The following is a 23698-nucleotide window of genomic DNA, read 5'->3' on the forward strand; positions in this document are numbered from 1 at the left end:
GCATTAAAAGTTGCATCTTTTGAGAGAGAGATTTGTGCCCTTCATGCATCATTTTATCTGTCTCTGTCTGTACGAGCCCTAAATGTACTGTACTCTATTGCCCCTCCCTCCCTGCCTTCCCTGTCAAGTGTGTGGGCTGTGGGTGTGAGACAGGCAGGCAGGTGGTGCAGCTCATTAGCCGGCAATCTATCCTAGCCCCGCTGTGCTAACACAACTTAACAAACTTCATGGCATGAGGAACAGGTCATAGCTCTGCTCTCCTCTCTCTGCTCACTCAGCCAATAACAAACAGAGGGAAATATACCTTTGCATTGCATTGGTGGAAACACTGTAGCAGGGTGTTGTGGGTAATGTAGTCTCCTGTGATCCACTAAAGGAACAACACCGTGTGTTACAACTGCCAGTTTTTTCTTTATCGGTCCTGGTTATGTTCACTCAACCAACAAAGAAACAGTAATACTATGAGCACAAGACGTGGAAAAGATGTTGAAAATACTTATTTTTGGTTCAAAAGACATTTGCAACGCATTGGTGGAAGTAACAGGCTTTCAAAACCGCTCCTGTCGTTTATTTGTAGGGTTAGAAGTTATTGGTCTCTATTTTCCCAAATGGCCTTTACTCCTCTTCTATTTCTCTCATCTCCATCTCGCTCTCTCTCTCTCTCTCGATGTTTGTGTGTATAAACGTTGTGGTGTTGTCCCAGTAACAGGCCCTCTCCCAGTCTTAGCTGGTCTGGCTTGGTGAGGTGGGGGGGGGGGGGGGGGGGGGGGGGGGGGGGGGGGGGTCAGAGTGACCAGCACACCTATTTATGGCCAGGCAGGCACACGTGTGCAGTAAATAAAAGCAATTCCCTGGAGTTTTTAGCACCCTGCCTGCAATCCCCTAATTAAACACCTGCTATTCTGGGCCTTGTTACCCTGCTGGGGGGAGCAGAGGAGGGGGGAGAGGGTAAGGGGAGGAGAAAGAGAGAGAGGACAAAAAATATTTATGTTAATCTACTGAGGATCACTTAGTTTGCTGCTCAAAGAAATGTACAGGAACGTAATGGACACTAAGTTGGTGGCTGGTGAGTTGGTGTTGGTGACAATAGTGACACTAGATGGCCATTAGGGAGTGTCACCTATGATACCAACTGAGTTTGATATCATTTCCAGATGGGTGGATAGGTACAGTTGAAGTCGGAAGTTTACATACACTTAGGTTGGAGTTATTAAAACTCGTTTTTCAACCACTCCACACATTTCTTGTTAACAAACTATAGTTTTGGCAAGTCAGTTAGGACGTCTACTGTGTGCATGACACAAGTCATTTTTCAAACAATTGTTTACAGACAGATTATTTCACTTATAATTCACTGTATCACAATTCCAGTGGGTCAGAAGTTTACATACACTAAGTTGACTGTGCCTTTAAACAGCTTGGAAAATTCCAGAAAATGGTGTCATGGCTTTAGAAGCTTCTGATAGGCTAATTGACATCATTTGAGTCAATTGGAGGTGTACCTGTGGATGTATTTCAAGGCCTACCTTCAAACTCAGTGCCTATTTGCTTGGCATGATGGGAAAATCAAAAGAAATCAGCCAAGACCACAGGAAAAAAATTCTAGACGTCCAGAAGTCTGGTTCATCCTTGGGAGCAATTTCCAAATGCCTGAAGGTACCACGTTCATCTGTACAAACAATAGTACGCAAATTCTGACACATTCTGTCTCCTATAGATGAATGTACTTTGGTGCGAAAAGTGCAAATCAATCGCAGAACAACAGCAAAGGACCTTGTGAAGATGCTGGAGGAAACAGGTACAAAAGTATCTATATCCACAGTAAAACGAGTCCTATATCGACATAACCTGAAAGGCCGCTCAGCAAGGAAGAAGCCACTGCTCCCAAACCACCATTAAAAACGCCAGACTACGGTTTGCACCTGCAAATGGGGACAAAGATCGTACTTTTTGGAGAAATGTCCTCTGGTCTGATGAAACAAAAATAGAACTGTTTGGCCATAATGACCATCGTTATGTTTGGAGGAAAAAGGGGGGGAGGCTTGCAAGCCGAAGAACACCTTCCTAACCGTGAAGCACAGGGGTGACAGCATCATGTTGTGGGGGTTCTTTGCTGCAGGAGGGACTGGTGCACTTCACAAAATTGATGGCATCATGAGGCAGGAAAATTATGTGGATATATTGAAGCATCTCAAGACATCAGTCTGGAAGTTAAAGCTTGGTCGCAAATGGGTCTTTCAAATGGACAATGACCCCAAGCATACTTCCAAAGTTATGGCAAAATAGCTTAATGACAACAAAGTCAAGGTATTGGAGTGGCCATCACAAAGCCCTGACCTTAATCCTACAGAAAATTTGTGGGCAGAACTGAAAGTGTGTACGAGCAAGGAGGCCTACAAACCTGGCTCAGTTACACCAGTTCTGTCAGAAGGAATGGGCCAAAATTCACCCAACTTATTGTGGAAGCTTGTGGAAGGCTACCCGAAACATTTGACCCAAGTTAAGCAATTTAAAGGCAATGCTACCAAATACTAATTGAGTGTATGTAAACTTCTGACCCACTGGGAATGTGATGAAAGAAATAAAAGCTGAAATAAATCATTCTCTCTGCTATTATTCTGACATTTCACATTCTTAAAAGAAAGTGGTGATCCTAACTGACCTAAGACAGGGAATTTTTACCAGGATTAAATGTCAGGAATTAGGAAAAACTGAGTTTAAATGTATTTGGATAAGGTGTATGTAAACTTCCGACTTCAACTGTATGTGTAATTGAGGGGGTGTGTCTAATGAGGGATGATTCTCCAAGAAGATGCATGGCCTGTTTCCAATTGACCTAGTTCTTCTTTCTCTCTCCCTCTCTCACTCACCACGTGGGCTACAGATGTTTACCTACTGCTAGTTCCACCACTGTAGTCACTCACCAACTCACTCACAGCCTTATAGCATGAGGTGAGCTCAGCCACTTGAGGAACAACTGGACTCTAATCGCAGATCTGGGACCAGTCTGCCGTGCCCCAATCCTAACCTCAACTATTAGCAGGCTAAAAACGAAACTGAACAATGTTGCTCATTCAGTTAACCATTTTCCCTGCAACAATGTAGAATATTTACAGTTCTGTGATCCTACATGAAGACAATGAATGGTGATGGCGTTAGTTTGATCATCTAGATCAGGGGTTTTCGAACCGCTCCTCTCCTCCCACAGCCGTTCCATGTATTTGATATTTCCCAGAGGTAGCACACCGGATTCAACTTGTCAATTCCTTATCAAGCCCTTGATTAGGTGAATCAGGTGAGCTAGTTAAGAGCTAGAAAAACCATTTGAGATGTCTGGGGGTCCCCGAGGAGAGGTTTGAATCATATGATTAAGGTGATGATAACTCAATCAACTTGAACTTGATGATCAAGGTAATGTTTGTGATGCAAAAGTAAAGCTCTGAGACCGCTCTGACTGTGGCTTATTACTGGTGTGTGCGTGCAAACACAGGCGCTTAAGATAAGAGCCAGAGCAGGAAATGTGGAGCAATTACTCATCGTGCACGCATACACCCATTATCTCTGTCTTTGCATACAGGCAACATACACAAGATGATGTAATCATACTGGAATTCAAAACATGTTAACATGTTCTCGTTTTTTCCCATACTCACACACTCCAATACCTACCGGTGTGCTGTACAACACACCAGACCTGGGTTCAAATAAATGTACTGTATATTTTATTTTTTATTTAAATACTTTTCTGTGTATTTGAGTTTTCAAATGTCTCAATTGGAAGTATTTGAAAGTTATATTGTATTTGCAAATGTCTTTTTCCAAATACATTATTTGAAATACCAAACAGATCTGGTTCAAATTCATGGGAGTATTTACATTTGTTATAATACTGTGTATTTGAGTATTTGAAAATACTTGCCAATACTTTCCAAATATATTTCCAAATACATTCCAATACTCAACTACTTGTGCTTTCAAAATACATATAAATACTTACTTTCAAATGTCCAGATGTGTTATTTCATAGTTGTGATGTCTTCACTATTATTCTACAATGTAGATGTGACGTTCGACATAATAATGATGGTCGGACCAAGGCGCAGTGTGAGTAGCGTTCCACATAATTTATTATAAAGTGAAACTTAATGCAAGTACAAAACAAATAAAGAATAGACGAACCGTGACTAACAATTCAACTATACATAAACAATATCCCATAACCCCCCAGTGAAAAACAAGCTACTTAAGTATGATCCCCAATTAGAGACAACGATTACCAGCTGCCTCTAATTGGGAATCACACCAATCACCTAAACATAGAAAAACTAAACTAGAACCCCACATGGAAAATAACAACTAGAAATCCCCCTGTCACGACCTGACCTACTCTACCATAGAAAATAAAAGCTTTCTATGGTCAGGACGTGACAGTACCCCCCCCCCCCCCCAAAGGTGCGGACTCCGAACGCAAAACCTGAAACAACAAACAAAAAGGGAGGGTTAGGGTGGGTGTCTAATGTCAGTGGCGGCTCTGGTGCAGGACGAAGAACCCTCTCCTACTGTGGATCCGCCAGCATAGGATGCGGCTCTGGTGCAGGATGAAGAACCCTCTCATCCTGCGAATCCGCCATCATCGGTGGAAGCTCTGGACCGCCGACCGTCGCTGGAGACTCTGGACCGCGGGCCCTCTCGGGAGGCTCCGGGCCGCGGCCCCTCTCAGAAGGTTCCGGACCGGGGGCCGTCGCCGGAAGCTCCGGACTGGGAGCCGTTGCCGGAAGCTCTGGACTGGGAGCTGTCGCCGGACTGGGCAGGCGCACTGGACGCCTAGTGCGTGAAGCCGGCACAGGTGGTGCCGAACTGGTGACATGCACTTCAGGGCGAGTGCGGGGAGCAGGCACAGGACGTACCTGACTGAGGACACGCACTTCAGGAAGAGTGCGAGGAGGAGGCACAGGACGTACTGGACTGGGAATGCACACTGAAGACCTGGTGTGTAGAACCGGTGCAGGATATACTGGACCGTGGAGGCGCACTGGAGATCTGGAGCGTAGAGCTGGCACAACCCATCCTGGCTGGATGCTCACTTTAGCCCGGCAAGTGCGGGGCGCTGGCACAGGACGCACTGGGCTGTGAAGGCGCACTGGCGACACAGTGCGTAGAGCTGGCGAAGGATATCCTGGACTGTGAAAGCGCACTGGAGGCCTGATGCGTGAGACCAGTACAGGTGGCACTGGACTAGAAACACGCACCTCAGGGAGAGTGCGAGGAGGAGGCACAGGACATACCTGACTGGGAACACGCACTTCAGAGCAAGTGCGAGGAGCACGCACAGGACGCACCAGACTAGGGACACGAACGTCAGGGAGAGTATGAGGTGACACAGGACGTACTGGGCTGTGAAGGCGCACTGGAGACCTGGTGCGTATAGCTGGCCTCAATTGTACCGGAACTTTAACACACTTCTCAGGACGAGTAGAGGGAGCTGACACAGGACGTACTGGGCTGTGAAGGCGCACTGGAGACCTGGTGCGTATACCTGGCCTCAATTGTACCGGAACTTTAACATACTTCTCAGGACGAGCACGGGGAGCTGACACAGGACGTACTGGGCTGTGAAGGCGCACTGGTGACCTGGTGTGTATAGCCGGCCTCAATGGTACCGGAACTTTAACATACTTCTCAGGACGAGTACGGGAAGCTGACACAGGTGGCATTGGATGACTAACACGCTCCTCAGGGCGAATGCCGTGCATACTACGCCAAACCAACAGCTCTCTCTCTTCACTCTCCTCCAATTTATCCAACAATTCCTCAAAAGTCTCTAAATCTCCCCTCCGTTCACTCTCCTCCAATTTATCCAATAACTCCTCAACAGACTCTGACTCACCCCAAAATGCCTCTTCGCTCTCCGACTCGCCCCTTGGCCTCGCCAACCAACCCATGTGTCCCCCCCAAAAAAATATTTTGAGGTTGCTTCTTGGGCTTGGGTCGTGGCTGCGAACCCTGCCGTCGTCGCTGTCCTTCCTTCACCGCTTGCGTCTCCCGCCATGGAAGGCGATCCTGTCCTACCAGGATTTCTTCCCAAGTCCAGGATCCCTTCCCATCCAGAATCTCCTCCCAAGTCCAGGACTCCTTCACCTGGTCACGCTGCTTGGTCCTGGTCGGATGGGATATTCTGTCACGTTCGTCATAATAATGATGGTCTGACCAAGGCACAGTGTGAGTAGCGTTCCACATAATTTATTATAAAGTGAAACTTAATGCAAGTACAAAACAAATAAAGAATAGACGAACCGTCACTAACAATGCAACTATACATAAACAATATCCCATAACCCCCCAGTGAAAAACAAGCTACTTAAGTATGATCCCCAATTAGAGACAACGATTACCAGCTGCCTCTAATTGGGAATCACACCAATCACCTAAACATAGAAAAACTAAACTAGAACCCCACATAGAAAATAACAACTAGAAAAAAAACCTGTCACACCCTGACCTACTCTACCATAGAAAATAAAAGCTTTCTATGGTCAGGACGTGACAGGAGAAAATACCAAAATTAAGAAAAACCCTTGGATGCGTAGGTGTGTCCAAACTTTTGACTGGTATTGTATATGTATATGTATATATACTGTGTATATATATATATACTACCATTCAAAAGTGTGGGGTCACTTAGAAGTTTCCTTGTTTTTTAAAGAAAAAAAATTGTGTCCATTAAAATAACATCAAATTGATCAGAAATACAGTGTATAAATGGTTAATGTTGTAAATGACTATTGTTGCTGGAAACGGCAGATTTGTTATGGAATATCTACATAGGCGTACAGAGGCCCATTATCAGCAACCATCACTCCTGTGTTCCAATGGCACGTTGTGTTAGCTAATCCAAGTTTATAATTTTAAAAGGCTAATTGATCATTAGAAAACCCTTTTGCAATTATGTTAGCATAGCTGAAAACTGTTGTCCTGATTAAAGAAGCAATAAAACTGGCCTTCTTTAGACTAGTTGAGTATCTGGAGCATCAGCATTTGTGGGTTCGATTACAGGCTCAGAATGGCCAGAAACAAAGAACTTTCTTCTGAAACTATCAGGTCCTGACCAGCAGAGGGAGGTATTGTATCAGTTTTGGTCAGGATGTGGCAGATTTTTTGTATGTTAAGGGTTTGTGTTGGGGATTGGACTCCCAATTGAAGGCAGGTGTGTTGAGTTGCCTTTGATTGGGAGTCCTATATAGAAGGGTGTGTTTTTCTTTGGGATTGTGGGTAGTTGTTCTTGCACTGCGTTTTGTGTGCCTGCAAGACTGTTCCTGTCGTGTATATTGTTTTTGTCCAGTGGATGCTTTACTCCTTTTTTTAATTAAAATATGAGTATCCACATACCTGCTGTGCCTTGGTCCATTTTTGAAGACAGCTGTGACGGAACTACCCACCACCAAAGGACCAAGCAGCGGAAGAGGAGGAAGCCACAGGAGAACAGGGTGGATGAATGGACATGAGAGGACGTCCTGGACGGCAAGGGAGTCTACACTTGGGAAGAGATCCTGGCCGGAAGGGATCGCCTCCCATGGGAACGGGAGGCAGCTGGACAGAGGAACCAATGGGAACGTTATGCTGGAACACGGCTGGCGAGGAAGCCGGAGAGGCACCCCCAATACATTATTTTGGGGGGGGCACACGGGTAGCTTGGCCAGGCCAAGGAAGAGGCGTAAGCCAGCTACCCATGATTACAGGGAGGTGCGTATGAGGTGGAGGGCGCCATGTTACGCTGAGGTACGCACCATCTCGCCTATACGGACGCACAGGCCAGTCCGCTCTGTACCAGCGCCCCGCAGGTGCCAGGGCAAGGGGAGCATCGAGCCGGAAGGGGTGATGCCAACCCTGCACTCAAGACCGCCAGTGCGCCTTGACGGTCCGGTGTTTCCCGCTAGACGCACTAGCATGGAGGTGCGTGTCTCCAGGCTGGCACATCCAGTACCAGCCCCACGCATCAGGCGTCTAGTCCATCAGCCCAGCCTTGCCAGTCAAGAGTCGCTAAAACTGCCCGCCAGTCAAGAGTCACCAGAGTTGCTCGCCCGGCGCAGCTATTGGCGCCACCGAAGTGGGGGACGCCGAAGGTGGAGCGAGGTCCACGTCCTGCACCTGAGCCACCTCCTGGAGAGGTGGGTTGGGGAGGGAGGGTGTAGCACAGTGCCGCCATTGACGGCAGCCACCCTCCCTTCCCTCCCTTATTGTTTAGGGGGATATTTTTTGTTGTTTGGGGGTTTGTTTTTTCTTTTAGGTGCATTCCGGGGTCTGCACCTTGAGGGGGGGGGGGGTACTGTCACGTCCTGACCAGCAGAGGGAGGTATTGTATCAGTTTTGGTCAGGATGTGGCAGGTTTTTTATATGTTAAGGGTTTGTGTTGGGGATTGGACTCCCAATTGAAGGCAGGTGTGTTGAGTTGCCTTTGATTGGGAGTCCTATATAGAAGGGTGTGTTTTTCTTTGGGATTGTGGGTAGTTGTTCTTGCACTGCGTTTTGTGTGCCTGCAAGACTGTTCCTGTCGTGTATATTGTTTTTGTCCAGTGGATGCTTTACTCCTTTTTTTAATTAAAATATGAGTATCCACATACCTGCTGCGCCTTGGTCTTCTCTCCACTACGAATCTTGTGACAGAAACTCATCAGTCTATGCTTGTTCTGAGAAATGAAGGCTATTCCATGTGAGAAATTGCCAAGAAAATGAAGATCTGGTACAATGCTGTGTACTACTCCCTTGACAGAGCAGCGCAAACTGGCTCTAACCAGAATAGAAAGAGGAGTGGGTGGCCCCGGTGAACAACTGAGCAAGAGGACAAGTACATTAGAGTGTCTAGTTTGAGAAACAGACACCTCACAAGTCCTCAACTGACAGCTTCATTAAATAGTACCCGCAAAACACCAGTCTCAAAGTCAACAATGAAAAGACTACTCCTGGATGCTGGCCTTCTAGGCAGAGTTGCAAAAAAAAGCCATATCTCAGACTGGCCAATAAAAAGAAAAGATGGGCAAAAGAACACAGACACTGGACAGAGGAACTCTGCCTAGAAAGCCAGCATCCCGGAGTCGCCTCTTCACTGTTGACGTTGAGACTGGTATTTTGCAGGTACTATTTAATGAAGCTGTCAATTGAGGACTTGTGAGGCGTCTTAAGTCTGATCAATTTGATGTTATTTGAATGGACAAAAATTGTGCTTTTCTTTCAAAAACAAGGACATTTTTAGGTGACCCCAAACATTTGAACATTAGTGTGTGTGTGTATATATATATATATATATATATATATACACATACACACACACACACACACACACACACACACACACACACACACACACACACACACACACACACAGGCATTGAGTGTGTGGGTTGCCAAAGCAGATTGAGTAATGTGTTTCAGAGGGAGTGATGTCTCCTACTTGTTGTATGCACACACACTGCACATTATAAATCACACACTATTTAATTAAACACAAACACACAGAGACACAGTGTATTTTGCTAAAAGCCCATTGAGCAGTAGTTGCCGTCTCTCTCTGCTCCAGCTCGCTAGGCCCCTGAGGTAGCCACATATTTGTCTGGTGAGTAAGGAATGTGGTTACATGCCTTAGACATTAGCTATGACAGAGCGCTGGCTCCACAAGAGAGGGAAGGAGGGAGCAAGGGAGGGGGAGGGACCATGGGAGGGAGAGGAGAGGAGGGGGTCAGAATCTTAGCTCACGGCAAGTGAGCTCATTCACACCCCGCTCCCCCCACCCTCCCCGGGCAAGCGAGAGCGAGAGGAAAGAGAGAACAACTACGTCATCCTCTATACAGAGGAAAGGGAGAGAGGGAGGGGGAGGAGTGTGAGCGAATGAGAGACTCGGAGAGTGAAGCAGCACAACAATAGGGTACTGCTCTTCTGGCTGTGGGCACACACACACAGAGAGAAGGCACGGAGAGACACACTGTAGCAACTGCAGGCGATACAGCACAGGACAGACAGAGAGAGATACATGTACACCATTTGTTTTCTCCATAGTTATTTATTTCATTATTCCTCAAAATACTGCTGGACCTCTATGGCTTTGTTAGATATTATAGGATAAATCTCATTCTTGGTCGATTTTGATCTGAATGAGTTCTAGAACTGGCTTGTGGAACTTTGTGGACAGTACATCTACAGATGTTTGGGAGTAGCTTGCTTTCTGTTAGCGGGTTCCGTCCGTTCTCTTGAGTTCTGGGACTAAGGTTCTGCTCCTTGGACTTCGGGACCGTCTGAGTTGAGTAGACGCCACCAGTGTGAGTAGTGACGACTCGGGGCTTTGCGGTGTCGAGTTTTGAACCTTTTTCGGGAACCAAGTGATTTGTTTGTTTACCCGTTCTGCCGACTTATTCCTGGGGGACTCCCCCGGTCTGGACGTCCAGTCAGTGTATACCAGATCTGAGCGCACTAGAACGCGTGTATGTTGAGCGTGTTGAGGGCGATGCCTCTGGACGTGGTCATAGCCCCGGCGGAGGACTGTTTCTGGCCTGTCCTGCAGGAGTCAGACAGGAGGCTGAAGATCAGAGTCCGCAGGACCAAAGAAGGGAGGGAGTTACGAGGTGTGTACTGACCCAGGCTGGGGGGCTTTGTGGGAGGGGGGACCCTCACATGGGGGTATTGAGCTATGGGGGAGCTGGGGGCACAAGGGGTATGTTGCAGAGGTTGTGGGGTACAACTCTACAAGGTACAAGGGTAGGGGTTTAGGTGGGTAAAACAGTATTGAGGTGGGGGGGTATGGCTTACTTACTGGAGATCCAGGCATCCCTTGAAGTCTGGGATTCGCAGAGGCTTGAAGAAAGAGAACGAAAGAGAAGATGGACAAGCAGAATAGAGGGATTTATCAGAAGGATAGAAGGAGATGAGAGAGAGCTCAGCTCTGCAGCGTGACATAGTGCTCACTCTCTCTGCCTGTGCTCATTGACATGTAAAACTATCACAAAGGCCCCCTTTCTCTCACATTCTGCCTCTCTCTCGCTCTCTCTCTGGTTCTCCCACTCTCTCTTTTCTCTCTTTCTCTCTCTTCTGCATTGACAGTTTTATCGATTTGTGTGTGCACTGAAGCCAGGTGTTTTATATTACACATTTCACACAGCAGGAGTAGACAATGCTGAGGTGTCACTGTGTGTGTGTGTGTTGCACAGTGTGCAGAGATATAATGTACAGTTTGTGTATTTCCAACATTATGTATGTATGTGTGTGTAGCTATATATTAGATGTGCTGGAGAGTGTGTATGCTCTGCATGTGGTTCAGTGCAGTGAACTGGTTCAGCGCTGTGAGCTGGTTCAGCGCTGTGAGCCGGTTCAGCGCTGTGAGCCGGTTCAATGCAGTGAGTTGGTTCAGCGCTGTGAGCCGGTTCAATGCAGTGAGTTGGTTCAGTGCTGTGAGCCGGTTCAATGCAGTGAGCCGGTTCAGTGCTGTGAGCCGGTTCAGTGCAGTGAGCCGGTTCAGCGCTGTGAGCCGGTTCAGCGCTGTGAGCCGGTTCAGCGCTGTGAGCCGGTTCAATGCAGTGAGTTGGTTCAGCGCTGTGAGCCGGTTCAATGCAGTGAGTGGTTCAGTGCTGTGAGCCGGTTCAATGCTGTGAGCCGGTTCAATGCAGTGAGCCGGTTCAGTGCTGTGAGCCGGTTCAGTGCTGTGAGCCGGTTCATCGCTGTGAGCCGGTTCAATGCAGTGAGTTGGTTCAGTGCTGTGAGCCGGTTCAATGCAGTGAGTTGGTTCAGTGCTGTGAGCCGGTTCAATGCAGTGAGTTGGTTCAGTGCTGTGAGCCGGTTCAATGCAGTGAGTTGGTTCAGTGCTGTGAGCCGGTTCAATGCAGTGAGTTGGTTCATCGCTGTGAGCCGGTTCAATGCAGTGAGCCGGTTCAGTGCTGTGAGCCCAGCACTCCACACCTGGTCCTGTTCACGCTGTGCCATGGCTTCAAGGCAGGAGCCGTCAAACTCGTTAGTCAAGATAGAGACAATTACACGTTTGTCATCACCTGTTGAAAATGAGCGGAAGGTAGCCGAGCGGTTAGAGCGTCGGGCCAGAAACCGAAAGGTCGCTTGTTGGAATCCCCGAGCCGACAAGGTGAAAAATCTGCCGATGTGGCCTTGAGCAAGGCACTTAAACCTAATTGCTCCAGGGTCACCGTTGATAATGGCAGACTCTGGCCATGACCTCGCTCTCCGAGGGCACTGGATAAGAGCGTCTGCTAAATGACTTAAATGTAAATGTAATAAGCAAAAAACACATTTCCAGTGCCAATATATTAATACACACTTTTAAATGTGTGAAAAAGGACAAATAATAGCACCCACCAAATGATTATTATTATTCAATAGAGGTGTAGTTAGTGCCATGGTGGTTATTCTCAGACTGTGTTGCCCTCAGGAAGTTAGCTGCCTGGCTGCTACAAACCACCCCCACTACTTACACTCAAACACACATAGCCACATACTAACGCTACCATAAACATAACATAGGCACAAACAGATTGGTTGCCCTTCAATCCGCTACATTGCAATTTTGTTGTCCTTTGTGACACGCTGATCGAGTGGCTACCCTTGGCCCCCTGCTGCTTTAGCAGACTCTTTGTGGAGCAGAGTGGAGTGGGGCATGTGTGCAATGATGTCATAGTGGGGGGGGGGGGTGAACATTGAAATGCTAATGTCCCCTACAGAGCAGAGGGGACAGCTGGAGGGGCACAGAGGATGGCGTCATGTCTCCCCCCATATGAATGATAGAAGAGGATGGAGGGAGGGAGGGAGGGAGGGAGGGAGGGAGGGCAGTCATTCAGACAAATCAATTCCCCCGTGGTGGAGAAGGGAGGGGGGAGTGTGCGTGCGTGCGTGCGCATAGTGATGGGCGTCAATTACAAAACACCCTAAAGACCAATGTGTTAAAACAAAACAAGATGCTTTTGCAAAGTATTGTACCTAATTAAAATACATGTATGGTGTATTTTGAAATACTAAAATCACTCTGGATCACTGGGTATTGTCATGGGCCTCGTTGCGGGGCGGAGCTTATCAGAGTAATACTCGGCACGTTTTGCGATTTGTTCATTTTTACATATACATGTATACTTCGTTTATTTAGCAGACGCTCTTATCAGACTTTTGATACTAATGTAGGGTGTAAAAGGGGGCCACAAAATATATGGTATAGAAATATAAGGTATATAAAAGTTTTTGGTATTTTGACAATACAAATTACAGCTTTCAAAAAATGCACAGGAGTGTAGTTCAGCCCAGTGTAATACAACATACTAAATACTCAGAAGTAATTCAGATACAACAGAAATACTGGCCATATCTGCGTGTGTGTGTGTGTTCCCCTCCAGTAAGGCATAATGCTGGGTTTGGGTTTTGGGGGGGGGGTTTGGGTTTTGAGGGCCAGTCAATAGTACCAACAGCATGTTCAGTCAATATCTGTGATTTCAGGCCATACAAACAGACCTTTTATCATAACTGAGACTGTTTGTAGTAATGGACAATGTGATTTGTTTTGGTGGAAAAGCGTGTGTGCTGCTTCCCAAATATGGCAACACACAAGCCATGTGTTCTGTGGAAAAGGGATCCTTTGTCCCCATGAACTTTCTACCAATACAAGCTTTCCATTTCTTTCCTCAACTCTACATCTGATAGATGTTGTGTTACACTTATCGACACGTATTTCTCTACGACATCCATTCACGTGTGTAGCGTCTTGATTTGTGTACATTACCCTACTTCTCCCTAAGAGTTCCCTGTGGAGGGATGGGGAAACAAAGGGGAAAAGGGAGCGCGAGACCATTCGGTAAACAAGGGAGAGCCGGGGCGCTCCGAGAGAGGAGAGGATAAAACACGTGACATAATGGAGCGGGGGAGAGGGGATGTGGGGGAGAGGAAAAAGGAAGTCAACACTGGCTGGTGAAGCTGATGGCGAGCGACACAGTGCCCTCTATCCCCCGTGCCCAGTGAGTCGGCTACCAGACTGAAAGGTGGCTACTCCACAGCCAGGGTCAGTTTAGCTATTCAGCTGATAATGGGGAAGGTGAGACCCTGGGGGAACAGGAAAGTGGTCCTAGAGCAGTTGTTTTAGCCAGTAAATAAGTGGAACACGAGCCCCAACCAGAACAGGCTGTTGTCTGAGGCGAAGTGCATCCCAAGTGGCACCCTATTCCCTATGCAGTGCACTACTTTGGGCCCTGGCTCAAAAGCAGTGCACTGCATAGGGAATACGGCGCCATTTGGGAAGCAGGCCTGGTCTGTGACTGTGCTCCTCAGCGCTTACAGGCAGTTGACTTTATGATGTCATCGCATCAGACAGCTGGACCTGAGTGTGTCATGGGTATTTTCAATGATGCGGGTTTGGATTGGAATGGAGAGATGTGTCATCAGGTACTTTTTTGGGGGGGATGTGAGTGTATGTCACTCTGGCACATCATCAGGTACTCGAGAGTGTGTGTATGTGTATGAGGGCACTCTATATATGTGTGTGTGCGCGCATGGTGGGTTTTTCCATAGTGACAGCACCCCAGGGACAATAGGCCCAACGGTCGGGCCACATCGTCCCGTGTGGGTTGCCATAGCAACATTAAGTCTGAAGGTCAGGTGACCGGTGACAGTGAGTGTGTGTGTGTGTTATCAGTGCTGACTACGAGCCAACGAACACAGCACAGGCCCACGGTAAACCTTTGGACAGCTCAGTGGTGTGTGTGTGTGTGTGTGTGTGTGTGTGTGTGTGTGTGTGTGTGTGTGTGTGTGTGTGTGTGTGTGTGTTTGATAGGTGTTGACATAACGCTGCTGAAACGTAATAGCCCTCAATAGACCCAGGGCACACAATCCTGTTGTGTTATCTCTGCTCTCTGTACCTGTGGAAGAGAGTAGGTCGTTTTGCACAAAGGCAGCACTAGCTATTGAACACCCACTGTCCCATGCTGACTTTATCCTCTCAACAACTCTCTGATAATGTCCTCTAATGAAAAAGGAAATGTTTCTTACGTGACGTGGGGTTTTCCTGTTTTTCAGGAACACACTCCTTCCACGGTCAGAGAAGCTTAGAGAGAGAGAGAGAGAGAGCACAACCAGGAAGAGATCTTTCCTTCCACTGTTCTGTTCTATGCAGTGTGAATAAAGTGCATTTGGAGGAAGGGTGGCTCTGAGTGAGGAATATTCCAGAAGTGATTATATCTCTGCAGTCGTAGACTACTGCTGAAAGAAAGGTAATTGAGGGAAGAGGGGACTCCCTTAGTCATAGTAAGAGCGCACTCTTTCTTCATTTGTTTTGCGGCCTTTCTCTCTCTGCCTGCTGACTGCATGTGGAGAGGTGATGTCATCTTTTTGCCCGGTTGCCATTAATAGCTGGAAACAGGCAGGCCCTCCTCTCAATCCTCTCTACTCTTAAAGAGACGGGCGCCAGATATAGCCTTCTGTCTGCCTGCCTATCAGTGGGTCAGAATACACTCTGCTCTCACTGACTCCACTACGACCCATATTCAGCACAGCAGCACTCTGGTGTGTGTGTGTGTGTGTGTGTGTGTGTGTGTGTGTGTGTGTGGCAGTAGGCCAGATTGGGGCAGGCAGGGCTGAACCTAGATTAGGTTCTAATCCTTCGGCTGGGGCTCAGGGTTTCCTTGAAGCACTCCTGCTTCTCTTCGCTCCCTCCCACCTTTCCTTGCTCGGCGAGGTCATTCACTCTCCACCCCCCCCCCTCCTTAGACCCGCCCAGAAGTTATACAACCATGGTAATGCAGAGTAATGATGAGTGAGTGTGTGTGTGTGTTTGTTCATGTGTGTGTGTGTGAGTCAGACTTGGAAAGCGAGAGTGAGCAAGATTGTGTAAGATTGTCTTTGTGTGGTTTTTGCGTGTGTATGCAGGCTTCTGTACAAACAACTGTGGTGTGTGTGTGTGTGTGTCTGTGTGTGTTTGTGTACTGCGCGGTTGTGTGCGCGCTGGACGCACATGTGTGTGCGTTTGTATGAGCGTGTACTGTGCGGTCGTCAGGAGGATGTTACTGGGCCTCTGTGCTGGCCCTGCACCTGTGGCCTCTCTCATTCCCCAGCCCTGACGCAAGGCTCTGCTACAGGACATGAGCTCATGCAGGAAACAGAGCCGCACACACACACATACACACACACACACACGGTCTCTAACACACACTAACGCACACACAGGCCAAAAGTGGATCCGCCTGCTCTTAAAGGGCCAGCAACACACATTCCTCAGCGCCCAGCAGCCAAACTAACCCCCCAGTCAAAGATGCGGCAGAGAAAGTTTTCCTACTGATCTGGGAGCAGAGGCACTATCTCACATTCTAGCTCCAGTTGTTATCTACAATATGTCCACAGTTTCGAATGGTTAGGCGATGTTGTTGGAACACACGTTTGTAACATAAGGGGATTCAGCGAGCCCAAAGATACTGTGTATCGAGTCGTGTGTTCTGTATGTGCGGCTGAACCAAATGCAGTGGCTCCCAAACGTTTTGCCAATTTGGGGGAAAGTTGTATTGTAGAGTATAACTGATATTTTTTCTCCTCTGTCTCTCTCTCTCTCTCTCTCTCTCTCTCTTCTCCTGTAGGGGGCTTTGCTGCGTTCTCCTCCTGTTTCCCAGGGCTGTGTGAGGGCAAGCCAGCTTTGCCTATGAGCATATCCCAGCCTTGCCTACCTGTAGCTAATGTAGGCCCCACACGCATCCTACCACACCTCTACCTGGGATCGCAGAAAGACGTCCTCAACAAGGTGAGCCCATAGCAGAGAAGGGGGAATATGGACATTTATTTATTCATCACGGCCACAGTTGTTATTATGTATGTAGTGCTATTTATATTCATATTGTTTTACATGACCATTTCCATTATTTTATTTCACTAGTCGTGCATGTACCCTGCAATCACACCTGCAACCGTACACATGTGACTATTGAACACTGAATCGGAGTAGAGGGGACTGTGAGCAGAAACTAAGTGTTAACTTTGCTGTCAGTTTTTTGGTTTGTTATTGCCTTTCCTAACAGTCCCGTCCCCCCCCTCCCCGTTTGTGTTTCTCTTTGTGTCTGTCTGTAGGACCTAATGGTTCAGAATGGCATCACGTACGTGCTGAATGCCAGTAACACCTGTCCCAAGCCTGACTTCATCAGCGAGAGCCACTTCATGCGGATCCCTGTCAACGACAACTACTGCGAGAAGCTGCTGCCCTGGCTGGAGAAAACCAATGAATTCATCGGTAAGTCAAGAGTCTCTGGGTGTCTTTGTATGTGCGGTAGAATATGCGACGGTAATATGCACTAGTAACCCGAGCGGTAGTGTATGTCACACGACATAGTGAAACAGCCCTCATATTCAAAATATCACATAATCACAATGTACAGCACCATACAATTCTCTTTGCTTTCACAAGTGGTACTTGAACACATACAATAACATGCATCAATAGCAACACTCCCAAAGCCATGTTAATCGCCATGGCGGCGACCCCCCCAGTGCTGAACAGGAAGTGGCGGATCGTTTTCAGTGGCCTTTCCATTCTCTCGGACTCTCTGTTCTGACTAACTGTTCCTGGGTGTTGTGTACAGCTGTGTGTGTTCACACGTGTTTGTTCCCCCCTTCCAACAGACAAAGCCAAGGTGTCAAACTGCAGAGTCATTGTGCACTGCCTGGCTGGAATCTCACGCTCGGCAACCATCGCCATCGCATACATCATGAAGACAATGGGCCTGTCATCGGATGATGCCTACAGGTACACTCTCTCTCCCCCCGACACTCCAGCTGAGCTTAAGTTGCAGCGTCTTTAAAAAGGCGACTCAGTGTTTGAGGAAACGCTAGACAGTCAACTCTGCTCCCCAGTTGTGAGAAATGAAATTGTTATGGTTGCCAGAGGAACTGTACAAAAGTGTACAATAGGAACTAGCGGTGTTGTCTGGAGAACATAGACCTAGGATATTTTTTTCAGTTAGTTCACACCAGTTCATCTGGGGGTAACCTGCTACTTAAAGGGATACTTCAGGATTTTGGTGATGAGCCCCTTTATCTACTTCCCCAGAGTCAGATGAACTAATGGATCCCATTTTTATGTCTCTGTGTGCAGTTTGAAGGAAGTTGCGAACTAGCGCTAGCGCAATTAGTAACTAGCCTTCAGCGCAATAACTGGAAGTCGATGGGTATCTGCCAGAACCATAGACTTCCAGTCATTGCGCTAACGCTAGTTAGCATTGACTCACGGAACTACCTCTAACTTCCTTCATACTGGACACGGAGACATAAAAATGGTATCCACGAGTTCATCTGACTCTGGGGAAGGAGATTGAATCACAAAGTATCCCTGCATGCAACCCAACATGCAACCCAACAATCAATATTAGGTTGACACAGGAAGTAGCTTAAAGGAACTTTACAAAATATTTGTATTGCTTTACTTTGCAACTGGATCCCCAACTCTAACTGGAACTAACATTTCGCTCACTTGTTTCCCCCCTAACCAGGTTTGTGAAGGACCGGCGGCCTTCGATATCGCCCAACTTCAACTTCCTGGGCCAGCTGCTGGAGTTCGAGAAGGGGCTGCGGCTCCTCCAAGCGCTGTCGGATGACAAGACCTCAGAGGGCAAAGGTCAACCCCAGGGTTCAGAGGTCAATGGGGTCAGCTCAGGTTCAGAGGTCAATGGTCATCATGACTTTTCATTAGCAGAGCCCCCGACCCCTTCAGAACCCAAGCTCCCCTCGCCGACCTCCCTCCAGCAGGGCTTCAACGGCCTCCACCTGTCGGCCGAGCGCATCCTGGACACCAACCGGCTGAAGCGCTCTTTCTCCCTGGACATCAAGTCTGTGTACTCCCCTAGCAGCCCCCACTGCCCGCGCCTGGCAGCGACCACACACTCCGAGGACGTGCCCAAGCTGTGTAAACTGGACAGCCCCCCTGTCAACGGCATCTGTCCCCAGTTCTCCCCTGCCCCGGACAGCCCTGGCTCAGCCGAGTCGCCCTTCCCCTCCCCGGGGTGCGGCGGTAGCATCGGAGGTCTTGGCGTCGGGGGTCCCAGTGAAGGGGGCGTTCGCTCTGGAGGTCCCTCATTGTCCAGGCCCAGGAGGAAAGCCAAGCACGGCTCTGGATCTGGTGGAGCTGGATCCACAAGCAACTCCCCGGTCCACTCCTACCTCCCACACCCCCAGTCCCTCAGCCTGGCTCTGGGACGCTCCCTGCCTGTCCACAAGAGCCCCAGCCTGGACGACAGTCTGAAGGGCTCCATGCTTCTCTCCCTGCCCACCATGGGATCTGGGACCATGTGGACCAAACACAGAGACACAGTCCAGGCGACTACCCCAGTCACCCCTACCACCGACACCCCCTGGTACTTTGGGGCAGAAGAGGTAGGGGAAGGAGGGATGGAACTCGGAGGAGGCGGTGGAGGAGGGGTGGAAGTGCGATTTGGAAGCAGCTCAGCGTACGTGGCGTTCGGGTGTAGCGAAGGGGTGCGGCTACGGGAGAAAGTGCCGCGGGACAAAACGGCGTCGTCGGCGGCGTCATCATCACAGCGGGACTCCTCGACGACCGTTGCTAACGGGACGGGCTCCAACAGCAACGAGAAGCAGTTCAAGCGGCGCAGCTGTCAGATGGAGTTTGAGGAGGGCATCTCCGAGACACGTTCCCGGGAGGAGCTAGGGAAGATTGGGAAGCAGTCTAGCTTCTCCGGGAGCATGGAGATCATCGAGGTATCTTGACAAACCGGACTCCGGACCACAACCTGCTCGCCCAGGGAGGGGGGGAGGGGGGCAAATGGACCTGAGGGGGGAGGACAGAGGGGGGAGATTTATAATCCCTACGCAGACCGTGTTAAAGACTCAAACTCTGAGAAGACAAACAAATGGACAGAGAGTTTCTGTGACTAGACATGAGGTTCAACTGTCAATTTACTACTACTGTACATCTACAGTACTACCAAACAAAGCTCTAAAGAGAGAAACTCTGGGGAAGATGGAGGCTGTGGGGCCTGACACTGAACTATTTCCTCTGTATGGTGTCAGTTAGACAAAAAGGGACCCTGGGGCAAATCACAAAGGGCTCCCTATCCCCCATATAGTGCACTACTTTTGAACAAATGTCACCGAAAGTATAGCACTAGTTAGGTTATAGGGTATCATTTGAGACGTATAGCCAAGCGGTTTCCTCCTAAAGCTTGACTTCAGCCCCAGTGAACCCCAGCATGGCTCAGTCTGCCCCACCATTCATTAAAAAGACTTAGAAAGCGCTATGTACCCCAGAAACACACCACAGTGAGATACTATTCAGAGTCTACTAAGAGACTATACCGGTGATACTGCATCAAAACAATGAAGGATCCTCCATGTTGGCGTGTCAGCCCATCATGGTTCATGAGGACTCATAGTGACCGATAAAGACTGACAGTGTATTTTCCCACAATCCTCGTCTGCTCCCTTGTTTCCAGTGTTAAACGGTGTGACGTGACTGAGGTTTGGGGCGGTGGGGAGGGGAGGGGTTAGGTCTAAGTTACGACCTCCCTGTAGTGGCGTTCCGTACACGCATGTCTCACTCCACACCCCCCACCCCCCCATGTATACTCCCCACCCATGCCCCCCTTCTCCCAGCCTCTACTGAGCATGCTCCAGAGTGGCTGGCGACAGACAGACAAATACTATATGAATATATATAGCAATTTTAATGGACTTTTAATCAACATTTTTTCTCATAGTTTTAATTTATTTTATCTGTTCATTCTGGTAATGAGAAATAATAATGTTTTGTGGACTTTTTCCTTTGTTAATCTCAGTTTTTGTTGAATGGTATTTATGAAACACATACACCAACACACACAAAACTACAAGCAAGCAATATGTGATGTTCATTATTTGGAGGGAGAGTGATGTATTTTGGGTTTCATCTGACGTTAAAATGCACTTTTGTCACTCTCTTCAAAAACAAGTATCCCATCCACTTCCTAAGGGTACCAACACGCTCTTACCCCTGGTGATATTACCAGACGTGTGGTATGGTGAAGAACAGTCATCTGAGGGGTTTCTAGCTACTTCCCTATGAGCACAAAACGTTTGAAAGACATTGAAAAGACGTACAAAATATGTCTTTTGGTTTGAAAAGACATTGAGAAGACGCTGAAAATACCTATTTTCCACGTCTTGTGCTCACTGTGTTGACTCTTCAGTTGTGTGTATTTATGATGTTATTTATTGTGATGGTGGGCTCCTACAGTTATTAGGATATCTACTGGGAGACTGTTAGTGTGAGGAGACTGAAGAACTTTATTCAACCCAGTACTCTTCTAAAGAGCAGAATTATTGTAGGAAGGACTGTTGATTTCTCGAGGGCTAATGACAACAACAACTACTGGTATATGCAAGTAGATCCACACAGTTGACAATATTAGAGACATCCACCTAACAGTGCTAGACTGATTCTGTTGGCTAGTTTCCACACAGACACACACACACAGAATTACACAGTGTTGGGATATGAGAGGAGCCCAAAGCTGAAACAAACCCCCTCCACACACACATAGTCACACACAAAGATACACCGTCACCTTTCGTTTGTTCTCAGGGGATCTTTCAGTGAGCCAAGCCCGGAGCAGGATACACAACTGCTGGCACATCAGCACAATGCATGTCCCCCTCACTCCCTCGCTCTCTCTATCGCGCTCACTCTTATTTTCCAAAGGTATGATAAAAACAAAATGGAAGGGATGAAACTAGAATGGATTTGTTGTGATTCAGAGGTGAATGAATGAATGCTATTGCTCTCCTGGTGCGAGATTGTCTATTTATTTATGATATACGTATATGTGTTTCTTTTCTTTTTCTTCGGTTATCTTTTCTCTATGCCGAACTTTGACCTTTGACCTATACCTTTGTGCTGCTGTAAGGTCAGACCTGGATTTCCTGTGTTCAGTTCTCTTCCTAGCCTTTCCTTCTACTCTCTATTTTTTAAAAGATGTTATAATAATTTAAAAACATGTTAAGAGAAGATGCAGGCTGTCCCGATTGCTATAATTGTTGGTATTGATGTATTATTATTATTATTATTATTATTATATAATTATTAATATGTTGTGTAAATAGCAACGTATCTAAGAACATTGATGAGTTTAGGTAAGTTTTGAAAAGAAAATCCTGATACCTTAGGCTGCTTGACGCAAAAATACCTCAGGTTCCATTGAAAGGCTTTTTCCTTCCCCTGTACCTGTTTTGTGAAAATGAGACAAAAAATGCAAACATTACAAAAATATGAACTGTTCTCTGTCTCTTTTTTTGGTTTTACGTGAGTCCTTCTTGGGGTGGTGGTACACAGCTGTAGGACAAAACAAAGCCATGACCAGACTGTCTTTATCCCTAAGGGAAATGTGTCTTCAACATTGTAGCTGTACTATCACAACAATACATGAAATACACATACAGTACCGGTCAAAAGTTTGGATACCTACTCATTCAAGGGTTTTTCTTTATTTTTACTATGTTCTACATAGTTTTGATGTCTTCACATTATTATACAATGAAATAACACATGTATTAACCCAAAAAGTGTTAAACAAATCAAAATACATTTTTCAAAGTAGCCACCGTTTGCCTTGATGACAGCTTTGCACACTCTTGGCATTCTCTCAACCAGCTTCAGAGGTAGTCACCTGGAACACATTTCAATTAACAGTTGTGCCTTGTTAAAAAGTTAATTTGTGGAATTTCTTTCCATCTTAATAAGTTTGAGCCAGTCAGATGTGTTGTGACAAGGTAGGGTATACAGAAGATAGCCCTATTTAGTAAAAGACCAAGTCCATATTATGGCATGAACAGCTCAAATAAGCAAAGAGAAACGACAGTCCATCATTACTTTAAGACATGAAGGTCAGTCAATCCGGAAAATTGCAGGTGTCACTTGGTTAGCTAGCAAGAACTTGAACGACTGTTATCCAGTTAGCATATCTCTTGCGTTCGCAAATTCACTCTGGCTACTGTATATATGATTTCAGAGCACTCTCATCTAAGTGTGCCAGAGCACAGAACAGCTGATGAATTATTTCTGATTGCAGAGGATAAGTTCATTAGAGTTAACTGCACCTCCGATTACAACCCAAATAAATGCTTCACAGAGTTCAAGAAACAGACACATCTCAACATCAACTGTTCTGAGGAGACTGCGTGAGTCAGGCCTTCATGGTTGAATTGCTACAAATAAACCACTACTAAAGGACACCAATAGGAAGAAGAGACTTGCTTGGGCCAAGAAACATGAGCAATGGACATTAGACCGGTGGAAATCTGTTCTTGGTCTGATGAGTCCAAATTTTAGATTTTTGGTCCCAACCGACGTGGCTTTGTGAGACAGAGTAGTAACCAAAAAAAGTGTCAAAGTAGCCACCCTTTGCTTTGATGACAGCTTTTCACACTCTTGGCATTCTCTCAACCAGCCTCATGAGGTAGTCACCTTGAATGCATTTAAATTAACAGGGGTGCCTTGTTAATTTGTGGAATTTCTTTCCTTAATGCGTTGTGGAGCCAATCAGTTGTGATTGCAGAGGACAAGTTCATTTGAGTTCAAATCAAACTTTATTTGTCACATGCGCCAAATACAACAAGTGTAGACTTTACCGTGAAATGCTTACTTACAAGCCCTTAACCAACAGTGCAGTTCAAGAAGAAGAAAACATTTACCAAGTAGACTAAAATAAAAAGT

The 23698-nt window shown here is 47.1% G+C and overlaps 1 protein-coding gene across 3 annotated transcripts in view; it reads left to right on the forward strand.

Moving 5' to 3' along the window:
* Positions 1-19753, forward strand: part of LOC115197046 (dual specificity protein phosphatase 8) — a 62512-nt gene extending 42759 nt beyond the window's left edge. For 2 of the 3 annotated variants that reach the window (XM_029758182.1, XM_029758183.1), the window contains exons 4-7: positions 16590-16750; positions 17074-17233; positions 17623-17746; positions 18489-19753. In XM_029758182.1, the coding sequence (XP_029614042.1) occupies positions 16590-16750; positions 17074-17233; positions 17623-17746; positions 18489-19719 (1676 nt within the window). In that variant the 3' untranslated portion in view covers positions 19720-19753. Of the gene's footprint in view, positions 1-9846; positions 10611-16589; positions 16751-17073; positions 17234-17622; positions 17747-18488 lie in introns of those variants that run through there. The other variant, XM_029758184.1, reaches the window with a different exon arrangement.
* Positions 19754-23698: the final 3945 nt, after the last annotated feature.

This window comes from Salmo trutta, chromosome 7 (assembly GCF_901001165.1).
Source record: "Salmo trutta chromosome 7, fSalTru1.1, whole genome shotgun sequence".
NCBI classification, from domain to species: domain Eukaryota; kingdom Metazoa; phylum Chordata; class Actinopteri; order Salmoniformes; family Salmonidae; genus Salmo; species Salmo trutta.